Source organism: Lotus japonicus, chromosome 5 (genome assembly GCF_012489685.1).
Source record: "Lotus japonicus ecotype B-129 chromosome 5, LjGifu_v1.2".
Lineage (NCBI taxonomy): Eukaryota > Viridiplantae > Streptophyta > Magnoliopsida > Fabales > Fabaceae > Lotus > Lotus japonicus.
Window position 1 is genome coordinate 56693239 of NC_080045.1, and position 18257 is coordinate 56711495.

The 18257-nt window shown below is 34.0% G+C and overlaps 4 protein-coding genes and 1 pseudogene across 6 annotated transcripts; 2 read left to right on the top strand and 3 right to left on the bottom strand.

Moving 5' to 3' along the window:
• Positions 1-218: 218 nt before the first annotated feature.
• Positions 219-1428, bottom strand: LOC130716685 (probable glutathione S-transferase). Its single transcript, XM_057566687.1, has 2 exons — positions 1086-1428; positions 219-812 (listed from the first exon to the last, which is right to left on the bottom strand). Exons 1-2 carry the CDS (start codon positions 1392-1394, stop codon positions 447-449), a joined length of 675 nt encoding a protein of 224 aa, XP_057422670.1. The 5' UTR covers positions 1395-1428; the 3' UTR covers positions 219-446.
• Positions 1429-3709: 2281 nt separating this feature from the next.
• LOC130720227 (probable glutathione S-transferase) lies at positions 3710-4898 on the bottom strand (annotated as a pseudogene).
• Positions 4899-8026: 3128 nt separating this feature from the next.
• Positions 8027-9109, top strand: LOC130721082 (glutathione transferase GST 23-like). The gene is made up of 2 exons (XM_057571815.1): positions 8027-8409; positions 8623-9109. Exons 1-2 carry the CDS (start codon positions 8101-8103, stop codon positions 8974-8976), a joined length of 663 nt encoding a protein of 220 aa, XP_057427798.1. The 5' UTR covers positions 8027-8100; the 3' UTR covers positions 8977-9109.
• Positions 9110-9253: 144 nt separating this feature from the next.
• Positions 9254-14322, bottom strand: LOC130721081 (uncharacterized). Of its 2 annotated transcripts, none has more exons than XM_057571813.1 (7): positions 14168-14322; positions 13956-14054; positions 13574-13696; positions 13376-13465; positions 12964-13113; positions 10951-12533; positions 9254-10591 (listed from the first exon to the last, which is right to left on the bottom strand). In XM_057571813.1, exons 1-7 carry the CDS (start codon positions 14228-14230, stop codon positions 9700-9702), a joined length of 3000 nt encoding a protein of 999 aa, XP_057427796.1. In that variant the 5' UTR covers positions 14231-14322; the 3' UTR covers positions 9254-9699. The 2 variants fall into 2 exon arrangements, with proteins under 2 accessions (XP_057427796.1, XP_057427797.1); XM_057571814.1 differs by having other exon boundaries at positions 10951-12530; positions 14168-14321.
• Positions 14323-15434: 1112 nt separating this feature from the next.
• Positions 15435-17879, top strand: LOC130721083 (uncharacterized). Of its 2 annotated transcripts, none has more exons than XM_057571817.1 (3): positions 15435-15768; positions 15975-16039; positions 17488-17879. In XM_057571817.1, exons 1-3 carry the CDS (start codon positions 15439-15441, stop codon positions 17495-17497), a joined length of 405 nt encoding a protein of 134 aa, XP_057427800.1. In that variant the 5' UTR covers positions 15435-15438; the 3' UTR covers positions 17498-17879. The 2 variants fall into 2 exon arrangements, with proteins under 2 accessions (XP_057427800.1, XP_057427799.1); XM_057571816.1 differs by having other exon boundaries at positions 17518-17879.
• Positions 17880-18257: the final 378 nt, after the last annotated feature.

The following is an 18257-nucleotide window of genomic DNA, read 5'->3' on the forward strand; positions in this document are numbered from 1 at the left end:
GTCATTACTAGCTGACTATTTATTATGTGAATAGACCCTTAGTTGGTTAGTTTCTGTATTCAGGCTCTAACTAATTCTATATCTGTGAAAGAGCTCAACTTGTACAGGGATTTATATACCCTCATTCTACTGAGTACACATGGATTAATATATTCAAACAACTTATAGGTAGGCCATAAGATACGTACATAAGTTCTATCAAACACTTCTATAAGAACTTATGTTATAAGATAAACTCAAATTTATAACAAAATTGAAATCCATAACTCCATCATACCAATGCCACGTCAGTTAGCCCACTGGCTACAATCCCACCAGTGGCTCTACTTTTATTACTTTCAGACAAGCATCAAGAAAAACCCAAACAAAGACTGGTAGTAAAATAACATAAGGGAATACATATATGAGATGGCTGCTCCAAGCGATATGAAGTAATGCTTTGTATATCATTTTCTGGAAGGTGCCAAAATTTGTTCTCTTAGAGACTTCATCAAAGCCACCAATTTCTCATGCTCAGGGGTGTTGTCTCTGATGACCGGAACATCCATGAAATTGTTAAACCATGTATGCAAACGAGGGAATTTCTCAGCTTCTAGGATCTCCACTTCAACCACATCTCCCATAAACACAAGAAATTTCACAAAAGACCCAAAAGCTATGTCCACAATGTTCAAAGTGTCTCCTCCAAGGAATTTCTTATCACCCAAACACTGATCCTCAATAACTCCGAATCGCTCCCATATATCCTTTATAACCTTCTCTCGCTCTGCACTGCCATTGCTACGAAAGAGTGGTGATGCAACTGCAGAAATCTGTAAAAAACATATAGGATGTTTAGAAAGTATTGAGAAAAAGTTACAAGGTAAACTTAATTAATTAAAACTGAAATGTAAATTGAACATTATTGTGTAACTAAAAGCTGCTTGTTTGTAAATTCTTACACAATTTATTCTAAAATCAAAATCAATTCTAAAGAAGTACTTGTGTAAGTAATTTCTGAATGACAGCATTGATTATGATCCTGACATGTTATGAGCATACATGATCACAATATATATATAGATGCTAAGTTTGTAAAAATGTACCATATCCTCGACATATCTAACCCAAAACCGTGCCACAGCTTTCACATGAGGATCAGAAGGAACTAGTGGATTCTGTGTCCATAACTCATCAATGTATTCAACAATGATCATGGATTCACATATGGGTTTTCCATCATGAACGAACACTGGAGTTTTCTTGTGCACTGGGTTGTATTGAAGAAGTTGAGGACTCTTGTTGAAGCGATCTTCCTCAATGTACTCAAATGGTATGCCCTTCAGCTTTAGGGTCCATAGCACCCTGAAAGTAAAAGGACTATACCAAAATCCATGGAGTTTCAAATCTGCCATTTTAGCCTGTGTTTGCCTTAACCAACACTAAACTCAAAGTCTTTATATAGAAATAGAAATATAATGATCCATTGAGTCCTCTAACTTGTTCAGCAAGTTCAAATGTCAAAAGAAAAATACAAATTGTTAACAAAGTAATGGTCAGAGGAACAAACACTAGGACAAAATCATATGTGAAGCTTCCTTCATAGTTCATGCATATCAGGGATATGTGCATGTTTTTTAATCTAATGATACTTTTTTATTATTTTATTTTGCAAGTGTTCATAAGGTGATGACGGGATGGAACAACTTTGAATGTCGTCAGTGCTTAAATCACCAACTAATAAATAAACTTATTTTTTTTAATTGGGCTTTTTCCATGCTCACTTTAAAGCACTAATGGTTGAATGGAGGGAATGAAAGAAGGAAGGAAAGAAAACACAGAATTCGAGGTGTGAATTTGGACTACATTAAAAGATAAAAAATTATAACCTACAACTTAAATATAGGTGGAGTAAAAGAAACAATACATAATCAACATTACAATAAAAAAAATTAAAATTTCTAACAACTTGCAGACAAGATATAGATGACACCGATGCCAAATGAAATGTCTTGGCATGGAAGATAGAATACATAGTTGAGATGGTTATTGCTTAGTCAATTGGTATATGTCTTCGCGGATTAACAATTCTCATCATGATTGATAGATATTTTAGTGCTGTAAACATTTAGAATGTGATTCGATTTTATCTGGTGTGCATGGAAAAGAATGGAATGCATTTGTAATAAAAAAATGTCTTCACATATAAATTTTATGTTAAAGAAAAAATGTGTTTTGAGATTACAATATTACCCAATTTGAAATCTACCTTTATATTATATTCATTGTCTTATATCCATTTTAGAATTTTTATCTATGATTTCATTTTATTCCATTTAAATAACATTTATTTTTTAAACTTACTTTTACACATCATTCTCAAATATATATTCATTCTTGTGAATTTAATTTTATCAAACATAATTATATCAATTTCATTTTATCCAACATAATTTTATGTAACAGTAAACCAAACCGACCTTTTTGCTTTGCTTGGTTTAGGAGTGAAAACAAGAAGAAAAAAAATGAGTAGAGTGAAAGAGGTGAAAAATAAAAATTATTAGGTGAGAAAAAGAAATGAAAAAAAAATTGATGTGGATAATAAATAACATAAGAAAAGAAAGAAATTTATTTTTTAGCAAAAGTTTTTTTTTGGGTGTGTTAAATTGTTCTTCCCAAAAAGCTAAGCTATTTTTGCCCAGTCAAAACAATTACTGGCAATCACTTGTTATTTTATGGCTATTTGTGTCAAAGATGAATCACTAAAAGAAAAGAAAAAACACTGTCATCAATTCATGTGATAATTACCCAACAACTTAAGTTTTTGAGATAATTGGTTTTTAACATTATTAGAGCCTTAATGATCAAGTGTTCTAGACTTCAATCATCGTCGCTCTCAATTCTTCTAATAAAAAAATAATAATAGCACATGATAGGTGTGTCTGTGCATTCTCCACACTTCAAGCTCATACGAGCTTTTGCATAAGAGGGGCGCGTTAGAGTCATCTACCATTTGAAATCTCCATAGTTTTTCTCCAATTTCTCTTAGATTGCCTTAGCTGATTTATCCTAAAAAAAACATAAATCAAGTAATAATGATAGAGCGACTTGGTTTGCAACAATTAGAAAGTTGATGACTAAATTTGTCAAAAAAAAATAATTGGGGGACTAAAGACACACAGTCAGAACTAGGGGATCAAAAGTGAAATTAAATCTTAAGAGCATGTTCGAGTATATAATTTAGTTACGTTTATGATAATAATCGCTTATTCATAAGTTAATTTGATAAGCTTATTAGAATGAGCTGAAAATAGAATATATATATATATATATATATATGTGTGTGTGTGTGTGTGGATGTGTTTGTGTGTGTGTGAGAGAGGATGTATCATATAAGAAAGATGTTCTTATATGAGAAAATAAGAATAAATCATTATTGTTAGATCTAATCATGAATAGTCAAGATTAAAACATTGAGTCATGTGACATTTTATAAAAGTCACATGACATTTTTAAGTGGTCATGCGAGCATTAAATTGTTTTAATCTTGATCATTCGTGATTAGATCTAACGATCATAATTTATTCTTATTTTCTTATATAAGAACACATTTCTCATATCATACATTATATATATATATATATATATATATATAAGCATAAGCTCTTATTCATAAGCTAATATAAAGAACTCATTAAAATAAGCTCCAAACAATTTAGAGGTAGGCCACTCTCTCAAACACTTACATACACACTTATGTTTTAAGATAAACTCAAATCAATAACAAAGATTTAAATCCATAACTCCATCTAATTACCAATGCCACTTAGCAGGTAGCACTTTTATTTCTTTCAAACGTACATCAAGAAGACAAACCCAAACAAATTAAGACTGGTAGTAGCATAAAGGAATACATATATGAGATGATATATGGTTCTAAACGATAGAAATGCTTTGTATATCATTTTCTGGAAGATGCCAAAATTTGTTCTCATAGGCTTTACATAAGACACCAATTTCTCCTGCTCAGAGGTGTTGTCTCTGATGACTGGAACATCCATGAAATTATTAAACCATGTATGCAAGCGAGGGAAACTCTCAGCTGGTAGGATCTTCACTTCAAACACATCTCCTAAACCCACAAGAATTTTCACAAAAGACCCAAAAGCTATGTCCACAATGTTAAAAGTGTCTCCTCCAAAGAATTTTTTGTGATCACCCAAACACTGATCCTCAATCACTCCGAATCGCTCCCATATGTCCTTTATAACCTTCTCTCGCTCTGCATTGTCATTGCTTAGAAAGAGTGGAGATGCAACTGCAGATATCTTTAAAAAATATATAGGACGCTTAAAGCATAGAAAATATTGAGGAAAAAAAATACAATTGTAAATTAAATTAACTAAAACTAAAATTGAACATTATTGTGACTACTTGCACGTTTGAAAATCCTTCTGCAATTAATTCTAAAGGCAATATCAATTCTCGGAGAAACTTCTATGAGCATTTTCTGAGTGCCTATTAAAAAATAAGTTGATCCACGCTATAAATCACAGTATAAGATATAGATGTGGAGTTTGTAAAAATGTACCATGTCGTCAACATATCTGACCCAAAATCGTGCCACAGCTTCTCATGAGGATCAGCAGGAACTAGTGGATTCTGTGGCCATAACTCATCAATGTATTCAACAATGATCATGGACTCACATATTGGTTTTCCATCATGAACGAACACTGGAGTTTTCTTGTGCACTGGGTTGTATTGAAGAAGTTGAGGACTCTTGTTGAAGCGATCTTCATCTATGTACTCATATGATAGACCCTTTAGCTTCAAGGTCCATAGCACCCTGAAAGTAAAAGGACTATACCAAAATCCATAGAGTTTCAAATCTGCCATTTTAGCTTGTGTTTGCCTTAACCAACACTAACCTCAAAGACTCAAAGTCTATATACATAAGGGAATTGTTATTCAGACCCCCCCACCCCTATTCAGGCCCCTGAAAAAGTGCAAAAATACTTAAATACCCGTAATGAAAAAAAATATAAAAAAACTCACCCCTCCTCACATTCTCTCTCCTCTCTCCTTACCTCTTTCCTCTTACTCTCACCCCCCACCACCACCACCACCCACAACCACCGCCACCCCTGCCACCACCGCCACCGCCACCACCACCACAAGCTCCATCTTATGTCGTTTTTAAAAATTGTAACTGTCGTTTTTAATTTTTTTTGCAAATAAACGCACTTTAGAAGTGCGTTATGCACACACTTTAAAAGTGCGTCGTTAACGCACATATAACATGCGACGTAAACTCACTTTTAAAGGGCGAATTGTTGTAAATTTGTACAGAACTGATGTCAGATGATTTTTAAAAATTATGAGACTCTACAGTAAATCAAGTTAGAATATTTGAAGATTTATGGTGGAATAAAAAATGTTTGAAATTCAAAATAAAATACCAGATGAAGGAATTTAACTAAATTACACAAATTTAGGACCTTCGAAGAAGGTGCTAAGTTATGATCGTTTGATTTTTTTCTTCAACTTTGCAGTTGTCGACTTCGCATCCGAGATAAAAAATTGTCCAATTTTTCAAACCGCACCGCTCCTGATTCTAAAGCGACTGCTACAAGGTGTCGGAATTTGGAGATTCTGACTGCATATTTGAGCTCAGAATGGTCCTATTACCTTAACGAAGAAGTGTCAGTCCTAAATTTCTTCCAGAAATTAAACAGGAAAAAAAAAGAAATCAGTTAGTTTATCTCGCACTATGAAAAGTGCGACCAAAACGCACTTGGAAAGTGCGTCCACCACGCACTTTCAACGTGCGTTTTGGTCGCACTTTCACAGTGCGAGCGAAATTTTTTCATAAAGGTCTTTTTCGGATTTTACAAATTTTACAGGGGTCTGAATAAGGGTGGAGGGTCTGAATAACAATTCCCTATACAGAATGGTCAATTGAGTCCTCTAACCGGAACAAAGTCATATGTGAAGCTTCCTTCATAGTTCATGCATATCAGGGCATGTGCTTCAACGCTGAAGCCTATGTTTTTTAATCTAATGATACTTTTTTATTATTTTTATATCGCAAATGTTCATAAGGTGATGACGGGATGGAACAATTTGACATGGGTGTTGTCAGTGCTTAAATCATCAACTATCACCAACTAATAAATAAACTTTTTTTTTTAATTGGCCTCTTTCCATGTTCTCTCTAAAACACTAAAAGATAAAAATTTATAACCTACAACTTAAAGTATAGGTGGAGTAAAAGAAATAATACATAATCATCATTACAATAACAAAACTTAAAATTACTAGGAAATTGTAAACCAAATATAAATAGCATCGATGTCAAATGAAATGTCTTGGCCTGAAAGATTGAATATAGAGTTGAGGTGGTTATTGCTTAGTAAGTAGGTTTATGTCTTCACGGATTAAGCTTTCTAGACATGGTTGGTAGATAGTTTAGTTCGGTAAGCATTTAATAGGTGACTCGATTTTTATCTGGTGTGGATAGAAAAAAGAGATCTTAATTTGGGACTTTAGCTCATTTTTTATGGGCTCGTATTATCACATAGGATTTAAGACATTCATAAGATCACAGTGCATATTTCGCTCCAGTAGTTGAGATCATATTTTACTTTTGATTAGACCAACATTATATTTATATTATTTATTTACACCAAATATTAAATTTAATTTAATTATTAATTCAGTACAACTTAATTCATATTTAATAAATATATAATATAATTAAATTTCATCATGATAGGAAATATATAAATAAAATTCAACATGATATTCTTCAATTGAAAAAAAAGGAAATACATATTATTGAAAAATAAATGGCCATATATTTTAAATAAAATACATAATATTGCATAAAAACTAATTCGAATCTAGTATTGAATGAGAGAAATAATGATTATTATATTTAAGATCTCACTTTTAAATAGTGTTAAGCTAAAGCAAGGATCTTAGCTTTACTAAGATCTCATACCATGTAGAATAACTCCAATGATAAAATCTTGTTAGATCCAGATCTTATTTTAAGATCTTCATTGGAGATACCAATTTGAAATATACCTTTATTTTAGTCATCCATTTTAGAATTTTTGTCCTTAAAAATGATTTCATTTTATTCTTTCTAAATAACATTCATTTTTATACTTACTTTTACACATCATTCTCAAACACAAATTCATTCTTTTGAGTTTAATTCTAATAAACATAATTATATCAATTTCATTTTATCCAACATAATTTTATGCAACAGTCAACCAAACCAACCTTTATGCTTTTTTTGGTTACATGGGAAGAAACAACCTTTTATGCTTTGTTTGGTTTAACGGTGAAAAAAGAAAAAAATAATGAGTAAAGAAAGAAGTGAGAAATATAGGTTATTTGATGAGAAAAATAGATGAAAAATAATGTTGTGGATAATAGATAACATAAGAAAAGAAAGAAATTTACGTTTTAGCAATTTTTTTCTGTGTTAAATTGCTCTTGCAATTCCAACTTGAGTACGAGGAAGGCTAAATGACTTTTAAAAAATGTATTTTCCCCCGTCAAAACAATTACTGGCAATCACTCTTTCTCTTTATTTCTGGCTATTTGTTTCAAGGACAAATCAGTAAAAGAAAAAAAAACACAGCAACTGTCCATTTTCTTCGGAATACTTAAAAGTGTTGGTCCCGCAAATCTAATTTTTCTCTTTGTTTGATACGTAAACTCTTCCCTGAATCTCTCACCAAATTCACGGACATCACTCTCTCCAGCATTAATTTTGACCATAATTAAATTCACTCCTACCAAACGATGCGTTAAGCACTGACGACTCGATTGTAAAGTAAAGTAGATCTTCCATCACGTCATCGCTTATGAATAATATCTAGATTAAAATATGACATAAACTTCTGAGTGGAACCAAGCAACATGCATGCACCCGTCCAAATGAAGCCATCCTTATTTGTTCAGTTGGGTCTGCTATGCCCACAAATTGATATTTTAATGTACTTCGCATCAAATATGAACTTGTTGAACAAGCTTGATGAGTTGATAGATCACTCTATATATACACTTGCAGGTTAGTGTTGTTCAAGACAGACAGCTAAAATGGCAGATGTGAAGTTACACGGATTTTGGTTTAGTCCTTTTGTTTTGAGGGTAGTATGGACCCTAAAGGTAAAGGGTATACCATATGAGTACATAGAGGAAGATCCCGCCAATAAAACTCCTCAGCTTCTTGAATACAACCCAGTGCACAAGAAGGTTCCTGTGTTTGTTCATGATGGAAAACCCGTATGTGAGTCCATCATCATTGTTGAATACATTGATGAAATATGGTCTCAGAATCCACTGGTTCCTGCTGACCCTTATGAAAGAGCTATTGCACGGTTTTGGGTTAGATACATCGATGACATGGTACATTTTTACAAACTTAATGTCCATAATTTTTCTATCTCCTTACAGTTTTCTTTTCTTTCTCAAAATCAATTCTAACACCAAAAACTACTCACAGAAGCTTCTAAGAATTGATTTTGCCTTTAGAATCAATTGTAGAAAGATTTACAAACATGTCTCAACTCTCAATACTGTCTATGTTCTAAAAATTGTTCTATACATTTTTTTTTTAAGATTTCTGCAGTTCTACTGCCACTCTGTCGCAGCAATGACATTGCAGAGCGGGAGGAGATTATAAAGGAAATATGGGCACGATTCAGAGTTATTGAAGAACAGTGTTCAGGTGATCAAAAGAAATTTCTTGGAGGAGACACTTTTAACATTGTGGACATAGCTTTTGGGTCTTTTGCAAGATTTATTCTGGCTTTGGAAGATATGTTTGAAGTGAAGATCCTAGAAGCTGAGAGATTCCCTCACTTGCATACATGGTTTAATAATTTCATGGATGTTCCGGCCATAAGAGACAACCACCCTGACCAGGAGAAATTGGTGGCTTGTATTAGGTTTATGAGAGACAAATTGAGATGATATATCTTTGTCATGAGACATCTTGCATCTGATACTTTAAGCTACCAGTATTTGTTTTGGTTTGTCTTGATGTACCTCTTATTGTGAAAGTAATAAAAGTTAAGCCTTTGGGGTTTAACAAGTGGTAAGTGGACATTGGTAATCTTGTTATAGATTTTGACAATATTATATTGCATCCAAAATGGTAATAAAAATTTAAGCTCATTCAGTTTAATTTGACATTAAACCAAGCTTCCTTTAAAATATGACTTATGAGTGTTAGAGAATTAGCGAGAAGTAAAACTGATGAGTGAATCAGTAGCTGAGGTAAAATCAAGTAGTGTGAGACATGTGTTGACAGTGTTATCGTTGACTAGTTACTTGTTTTATTAAGTCTGCAGAATTTAACAAACACTTCCAACTAATTGTTCAAGATGCAAAAGTAAAACATGGAAGAAGACATAATTAGCAACTTATGAAGAATGATGAGAAGACCATACAATTAAACTGATTTTGTTGACATTGACTTGACAGAGAATTTTGTATTTGAATGCTAATTGCCAAATAAATGTTGAATCACTAGGATAGAAAGGGGGTGCTAGGGAACTAAACTTTACTATAGATTATCTTACACCTTAGATTCATATACTAGTAAAATTCATTGATTTATAAGATTTCGTTACAGAAAAACATGCGTCAATGAGTAATCAACCTCGGAAATTTCTGAATATAAGATAAACATACCTAACTGCTCCCGGCCAATTCCTCAAAGTGAGTAATTGCATCTTCAAGTTGAGAAAACCGAGTCGAATACTTGATATGCAGGTCATTGGTATCAAATTGATTAAGCTGCCACTGGGAAAGACCATCACTAATAATCTTCAAACCATTTTTCAGGAATTCCACTCCTCTGCTAATTCCATCGAGAAGTTTCCTTTTTTTATTTGATTGGTTCATGTCATCAACTTCCATGCTCTCACATTCCTCACTCTCTTCAGCAATGACGGAAATCTTATGGACCATCTGTTTCAACATAAGACCTTCTCTTCGTAGCAGCTCAAGCTGTTCAGCACTTGGTGCAACTGTAAGAAGAGCTACTTGCTTATTAAGAAATGCTTTAAACTCAGACATAAAGCTCTCCTGATTTGTCTCCAGTGCTGCAACTATATCATATGAGAGCGCTGCATCTTGTGGAACGAATCTCCATAGCTGATTGCACTTGGTGCGTGCAGCAAAATATCCAAATGCAGTTATTGCCAAGTGAATCAATGCCCAGTGCCGCTCCTTCAAGAGCAAGTGATATAATTCCGACACGGCACAACATTTTGCATCAGCGTCACTTTCTGCCATTTCCATGTGAATAAGTTCTTTCAGGAAATGAGCCAAATGTGGTTTGCATTTGTACAACAGAGCCGGAGGCTCAGTGATAAAGATATTTTCAATCTGCAATATGGCCTGTTCAAAATCATTTGAGGTGTACAGATGTTTCAAATATGAGATGATCCCAAGAATTTCACTGAAAAGCCGAAGATAACGGTCCTTGATTACTCTGTCTGCAGTACTTTTATAGTTAGTAGTAACTGAAATCAAAAACTTCAGGGTCCTTGCATCATCAATGTCAGATAGTCCAGCCTGGCTGTAGAAAACGGGAACACTGCTCTTAAAGGTAGCACCGAGATAATATTATAGTTCAGTGAAAGAATGAAAGAAAATCAGGATGAAAAAGATGAAACTCAAGTCAATTGGTAAAACATTCAAACCAGATTGAAACATGCATGTGAGTCTTTGATATATAAGACATAGAATGAATTTATTCAACACTAATGGGAAAAATTTAGTGTGGGTGTACAAGCTGTAAGTAAACTGTAGTACTGCACAATGAACAGAGACAGATGAACACATTCAACCAAAAAAAGGCATGCATATTTTATTTGTTAATGAAGCTTTTGTGTGTAATGGAATAATTGATGGAATGTAACAGAACAAAATACTCACAGTGATTGCAAAGTAGCAGAAAAAATAAAAACTGGAATGCCAAACAAACCAGAGGAGCATGCCAGCGATGATGCTTCATCAAAGTTGTCTATGAAGTCAAAATAATCAGATATAATTCTTCGAATGGAAGTGTTTCTCAACTCATCTGTCAGTAAATCAAGTGGAAAACCTTCCATGAACAGAGCCAAACACAAAGTTAATGACAGCTGTGATCTCCCATCACCAACAAGAGACATGTATACATCACTAACCATTGATGGTGCACCGTGACGTAGAAGCAAGCAGAATGAACTTGCCAATTTTCTGAAGGAAGAATGAGGTAGGAGAACAGAGTTTGAGGATGCAAGCATCTTAAGTAATGAACACAATTTGCTAATAATGTTGTTTGCCATTTGTGTTTCAGCATGCCGCAGCATAAAGCACCAGCATTCCATCACAATCTCCCGGCAAAGAAAGTGAGGATGGAAGAAATTCTCTAGTAAGAAAGACTCCAACTCCCCCCAAGCTTTACTTGAAGAGATCACAATCATGAAGGTTTTAAATGCTAGCAAGAGGGAAGTAAACATAGGCTGCCACACCAACTCTGCTGTTTTTCCAGAGCCCTTCAATAAAGGAAGTTGCAAAACAAGCATGCAACAATATACATCTTCTTCAACTAAAATATCCAAAAACCGCTGAAGTTTCTGGGTTATCGCCACTTTCATATCTTCATCAAGCTTGAGAGAATATCTGAGGAAGTTAATAAACAATACAACTCGACCAAGTATTAGTATTCTTGATCTGCTCATACCTTCACAACTACTGCAGAAGATTTCACTAACCCACGCAAGGTTACACTCAACTAGTGTTGGGCCATCAAGGCCAGAATGAGAAACCCCTTCATTAATGAACAGCCACTCCAGTGCCTCAAGCTTCTCTTCCAGTTTTAATTTGTCAGAATTTAGCAAAGACAACACCAAATCCAATGTTGTTTCCTGCAACAGCTCAGTAACTACAGCAGATGCACATTTCAGAAGATTTTCATTACTTGCAAAAATCCAAAAAGAAGTTATCATGAGAACACAGTGTGTAATCTCCCTGTAGACTGTGTAGGTTTGATGAGGATACAGTGAGCATATTTTAATTGCATTAATCAGGTAAAATTTCACTGGCACAAAGATCCTTTTGGCTTCAGATACAGAAATGGTTTCATTCAGTGATGACGACCAATCCTCAATAGCACATTTCAGAGGCTCTTTTATCAATGCAAGCAAAGTTACCACTATATTTGCTATATCCACTCCTGTAAAATGTTGACCACCAATTTGAAGCAAAGAGACAACACCTTTCCAGGAGACATTAAGAATATTGACTGAATTGCCTCCATCATTTGCAGCAAGAACACCAATCTGAGACAGCTTTTCTATTGCAGATTTTGTTATGTTGATAGCATGGCCCACATTTGTAGGTTTGTTGAGACTCAACAGTTTTTCATCATCATCGCAGCTTATTAATTCAGAGCGTACCTTGCATAGTCTTACAACAGCATCAATTACATTCTGTGAAACCTTCAATACTTCTGGTCCAAAAGATTGAATTTTCTGCTAAGGAGCAGAAAAGAACCATGCTTAGAAGCATATACAAAATTTTGCTATGGATAGGAGAAATTTCATATCTGGCACATCGTTTTATGCTTTTGATGGCATTTTATTATCCAGCATACACTACCATAAAGCATCACAGGATCGTGCATACTGAAATAATAGATTTCAACATTCTAGGCCTATATTAAAAGTAGAACCTCTCACAAGGATCAAAATTTTAGAGGTGCCTTAAAGGATTGATAAATCATTGAGTTCAATTTTGATCCACTATCCGAGGGAAGTTTTTTCACACAACCACTTCGACAAATAAAAGCATTTGACACTGACATTAGATCAAAATTAAATTCCAAATCGTTTCATTAGGATGAAAGGAAATTATATAAGTTGCTCCTTTGATGTCAAGTTTCATATAAAAAGAGAAACATATTACCTTAGCATCTGATATGGAATCTTTAGTTAGATTTAATGCTTCTAAAATGAAGTTTTCAAGAATGTCCACCAATTCTTTGTCACCAAAATCAGTGAATTCCAACAAGGCTGAAAAAGTTGATGAGGAAAATCTAAGGATCTCCAGAAGAAGCTGCACAACATAGATAATAACTTAGTAAAAATTGTTTTCACTGAGAAATTGATAGAAAACCAAGAAAGGTAAAACAAGATAATATGCTGAAATTGATCTGAATATTATTTTAATGATCTAATCAATAGGAAATATACAAATTTGTTGACAGATAAAGTATATATTAATTTATGCATGGCAGGTGGCACAGAGCTTTTTTGTGTAACATAAGAAACTTCTCAAGGACTATATGAGATCTCAGTCTATGACAAAGAGCTTCTACCTGGTAAAACACCGAGCTATGTTCATCGTCCTGAGATTCTTCCGTCGACAAAAGAGTCATCTTTAGATGCTTGGCACACCATATACTAGCCTAATCAATAAGATTGTGTCATCAGAAACAACATACCTTCTCAAAAAGGTAACGAGATATAAGTGCTTCGAAATATATCTATATATACGGATAAAGAGAAAGAAATACCTTGACTCCAAGATTGAGTGTTTGTGGAAGACAATTAGACAGGTTAAAATCTATATATTTCGAAGCGGCCTGTAAAATGCTTCGGTTTAGCATGCACTGAGTAACATCCAAACATGTGAAATTCTCCCAAAAAGTCGAGCTCGCAGTTAAGGCGAAAACAACAATAACAACAATGAACACAAGTTATAGAGCTCTGAAATAGCATACAAGTTTCATTGTTAAGTAATTTGGCACTTCATTATCCCTAAATCTAGGGTTTATACATTGCATTTCCAAATGACAATCATCAACCAAATCAACTTCACATGCAAGTGATTCACTGTAATGAAGCTAAGCTAGCATGAATTCAATTGTAAGCAACAAACCGGAGCTGAAAGGATACTAGGAAGCAGTTCATGGCGGAAGCGTGGTCGGAATCGGAGAGGTTCTTGAGGTCTACACGTCCGAGATCGGTGAAGAGCTGAACACGATCTTCAACGGTCTGGTTCAATTGAAAGAGAAATCGATTGGGAATTTTTGAACCCTAGAACAAAATGACAGGGAAATTGACAAGTGAAAAAATGGAAACGAGATGAAGAAGAAGAAGAAGCTTGCCTCGGAGGAGCTGATTGCGGCGAGTATCGTCTGGAAATCGGTGGTGGAGCTTCCTTCCGCCATTTTCCACTGTGGATGCTACTCTCTCTCCCTCTTCCTTCCCTCTCTCTATCTGTCTGTGATATTTTGAATTTCGAGTGTGTGTTTTGTTCTCTTTGTTTGTCTCCAGGATTTTCCCGCCTTTTTCACCCACGCAAAAACTCGTGCTACTTATTTTCTCTTTTTATATTTTTTTCTATCACATTCTTCATATCTCAATATCACTCATTCATCTCTATTTCATTACTACCTCTCTAGGTTCGGATAATTAGGATAATGCATCAGTTCAAGGTAGAGAAAGCACAATAAGTGAAGGTTCAGCCGTTCAGATATCAGATATGGAATATATGAGACTCTGTCATGCTTCACCTGACTAACTGGAGTTTTTATATAGTTTTGTTGGTTGAACCACGTATATCATCGTTGAGGCAATTATGTTTGACTTGAGTGTGGTAAAGGTTATTATCTCCTTAACAGGTTGGTTCTTAAGAATCGAACTCTCAACCTCAAAAATTTAACCACTGCGATTGACATTTATTGTGTATTAATATATTCACTAATTAAATATAATAATACTAGTAAAAAATTATGTTCATTAAAAAATTAGTTAAATTGTCTAATAGAAGAAACTTCTTGAGTTACATAAACCTAACGGTTGTTTGTCGCATTGATAAAAAGAGATGGTCTGAACCTTTAGATTGAGAGTTCGATTCTCATGTCACTCTTGAGAAGGCATTTGATGTTTAACACACCCATGTCAGCTAGAACAATTTAAGTATGAATTATGATATATACACACATCTCCACTCATTTTCCACTTTATTTTCTATCTATTTCTCTTTTCTATATCAATCAAATCACCAATAACATCTTTACTTTCTCTCTCTTCTTCCACCTCTCCACACCTAAAAAATGAGGTGTGAAGATATATTCTTTAAGTATTAGCACACTAATAATAAGGTGTTGCAAATATTGGATCACCGATTTTGCTTGACCAAACTAAAAATCCATTTAAAAAAATCCCACTAGTATATAAGAAAAACTATAACCAACCCATATATTCCCACGATATCAGGTTCGGGTACCTATCTATCTATCTATTATAATATATGAATTGTGAAGCGCACAATATAGCGCCGACACGTCAGCGACACATAATACAGATTTTGCCACATCAATAAAAATCCAACGTGGATACCTCCAAATTCTTCCAATCCCTTCTACACTACTTTATGCATTCTTTTCGTTTCTTTTTCTTCGTTCCACTATCCTTTCTTCTCCTGTACATCCCTTTCTATGCAATCCAAAAGCCACCATATCATCACAATTTGCCACTAAAAAGCTCGCTCTTCATATCGCTTCACACAGCTCAAGCCAAAGCCACTCATCTAGCTCCTTTGTTCAGCGGCATAGCCACACTTACGCTCCTCGCTCCATCGCCTCAGATCAATTCCACTCCTTCGACATTCCTAGCCTGCCAAAAAAAAAATCTACACAAAATTACTGCTTATGTTTCTTTTCACTGTGATTGCGATTGCATGCTTGTCATCTTCCGTGGCTTGGTTAGTCGCTCTTTTTATTGCTAATAGTAATCCTGGTTCTTTTTTTTTGATTTGTTCTATTTTTAATTTCTCAATTAATTGGATTCCATATGTTAGCATATAGAAATTGAGGCTATTTGACCGATAGCAATTTCATTTTCTATGCAGCATGACTGTCTGTTTCAAAATTGTATAATATGGGTCATTACTTAATGTTACACCAATAGGACTATTATAATCCAACCAACGGAGCAGCTATTCCAATATGGGTGCCAGATTATGTTTTGGGGAGGTATGTCCTCAAGTACAAGTTAGGATGATGCAGATTACTTTATTTAAAATTTGATTGCTACATATACGATGAACAAAGGATCTATGGGTTGCATAATAATATTTCTATGGTTTAGAGCAATCATGGTAACTTGTATATATATAGTATATACCTGTATCAAGGAAACTAACACACAAAAATATCATAGAAGAATCAATAATTCTTAGATATGTAGTCACATGGCCAACATAAGGTAGTTAAAGGAAATACCATACTTTCTGAGTGAAGATTAGTATATACTACTTGATGATCTTAAGCGTTTTTATGCTCTACTATAGCTGAAATCTCTTTGCTACAAAAAATCCGTGACTGATTAAAACTGAAAGTACTAAGTATTTTCCTAATTTTCTATGCACCTCTGTTTTTAAAATCAGGTTTTCTAAAACTAATACCTAAAACTGTATACTATCTATCACATATTTATGATTCAAATCTGAACGTTACAAGAACAAATTCAAACAGAGTTAACACACTTATATATCTTAGAATAATCTGTTGACATTCACTTAAATGAATGCAAATTTCTTGGGATTCAAATTTGAACCTTATGAAAAGGATTCAAAATAGTCATCACATTGTAATGTGTATAAATGTACAAATTCAATTCACTTTCAATCCACATTTGCACCTTTCTCTTTGTTTGATGTTACACTACCATGAATAACAATCAATCTGTTGTGTTTGTTGTCCATGGATACATTTGCCCCCAATTTGAATATGACATTCATAGATTAAGGAGCAAGATAGAGAGAGGTTAAAGAGACGCATGAAGATGGTTGCCAAGAAACCAGATACATAAATTACGCATATGGTAGAGATGCTTCAATGTCTTGATGAGTTTAATGTCACTTTATATCTTGGTGTTATATTGTTAGCATATTTTTGTGATACATAAACTAACCTTCAATGAGAAAAGTCTTCCCTATACAAAGTTTTGTACAAATATTGGATTCTAGGTTCTACCTAACCTTCTATGTGAAGATTTCTCTTCATATTCCCTAATTATTACAGCAGATGAAACAATTAGAGCTTGTGGTTCAGACTTAAAAAACCAATAACAATTGTAAGAGTCAGCTCATGAAACTTTATCCTTACTCTCTTTAAAGTTGCATCCATCAACCTCTAAATTAACATTTTATTAGCGCCTGTTGATTAAATTTTTCTTGTGGATGGACTAAGTAACATTGGATGAATTATTGAACAAAACTTGTGCTGATGTTTATTCATTTTGTTTTTTCCAAGACTAATATAAGCTACCAATACCATTAATTTGTATGTATCTGTATCCATGAGGTATCTTCACTGGTTTTTGGCTGGAACCCCTTGACCCTCACATGCCCACATGTTTTGTCTATACAATTTGCATGTGTGTTATAACCGGTAACTGTATGGTATAATCAATATTTCAGGTGGTTGTAATCTGAAATTTCCCATGACAGAATGCTGACATCGGCAGAGCCAAGACAACATGCATCATTTGATGAAGAACAAATTTTGATTCAAACCTTGAGGACAAACACATCTAAGAGAACCAAAGTTAGCAATACAAACACCACAAGGAAGCCAAAAGGAATAACAAGACAATAAAAAATAGAAAGAGCAATTCCATGCGTAGCTTATATTTCATTTCCTGCACTTTACATCATGTATTTCACTATTTTATTTCTAAACCAAAAGCTTAGCTTATTTACATCATGGTCAAATAATGGTTACCTTAGATTTGACAATAACCACTCATGTGTGAATTGGAAAAAAAAACCACCACTAATGCATAAGATGTAATAGTAATACTTAAACTCCACTAATGCTCGAAATGTAGTGAACCACTTTGTATGTCTTAACAACTACTAACACTATAACAAAAATTTATACACAAATACACTACATATTTAGTCAGTCTTATTCACCTGCGCGTTTATGTGTGAATTGGAAAGAAAAACCACCACTAATGCATAAGATGTAATAGTAATACTTAAACTTCACCAATACTCGAAATGTAGTGAACCACTTTGTGTCTTAACAACTACCAATATTATAAGAAAAATTTATACACAAATACACTATATATTAAATCAGTCGTATTCACCCGCGCAACGCGCGGGTTGTAGTCTAGTTATAATAACAATCCGGAAAACCAGTTACTAATCACTCTCATTTCACTCAATTCTTAATCTATCTT

Excerpts from the sequence above, each read along its gene's own strand:
- LOC130721083 (XM_057571816.1), top strand. The coding sequence starts at position 15,439 with ATGCATTCTTTTCGTTTCTTTTTCTTCGTTCCACTATCCTTTCTTCTC. Across the intron at positions 15,769-15,974 it reads TTGTCATCTTCCGTGGCTTG|GACTATTATAATCCAACCAA; the intron begins GTTAGTCGCTCT and ends TTACACCAATAG. Across the intron at positions 16,040-17,517 it reads CCAGATTATGTTTTGGGGAG|AATGCTGACATCGGCAGAGC; the intron begins GTATGTCCTCAA and ends TTCCCATGACAG.
- LOC130721081 (XM_057571813.1), bottom strand. The coding sequence starts at position 14,230 with ATGGCGGAAGGAAGCTCCACCACCGATTTCCAGACGATACTCGCCGCA. Across the intron at positions 13,697-13,955 it reads CCGCCATGAACTGCTTCCTA|AATTTCACATGTTTGGATGT; the intron begins GTATCCTTTCAG and ends ACTTTTTGGGAG. Across the intron at positions 13,114-13,375 it reads ATAGCTCGGTGTTTTACCAG|CTTCTTCTGGAGATCCTTAG; the intron begins GTAGAAGCTCTT and ends TATGTTGTGCAG.
- LOC130721082 (XM_057571815.1), top strand. The coding sequence starts at position 8,101 with ATGGCAGATGTGAAGTTACACGGATTTTGGTTTAGTCCTTTTGTTTTG. Across the intron at positions 8,410-8,622 it reads TTAGATACATCGATGACATG|ATTTCTGCAGTTCTACTGCC; the intron begins GTACATTTTTAC and ends TTTTTTTTTAAG.
- LOC130716685 (XM_057566687.1), bottom strand. The coding sequence starts at position 1,394 with ATGGCAGATTTGAAACTCCATGGATTTTGGTATAGTCCTTTTACTTTC. Across the intron at positions 813-1,085 it reads TTAGATATGTCGAGGATATG|ATTTCTGCAGTTGCATCACC; the intron begins GTACATTTTTAC and ends TGTTTTTTACAG.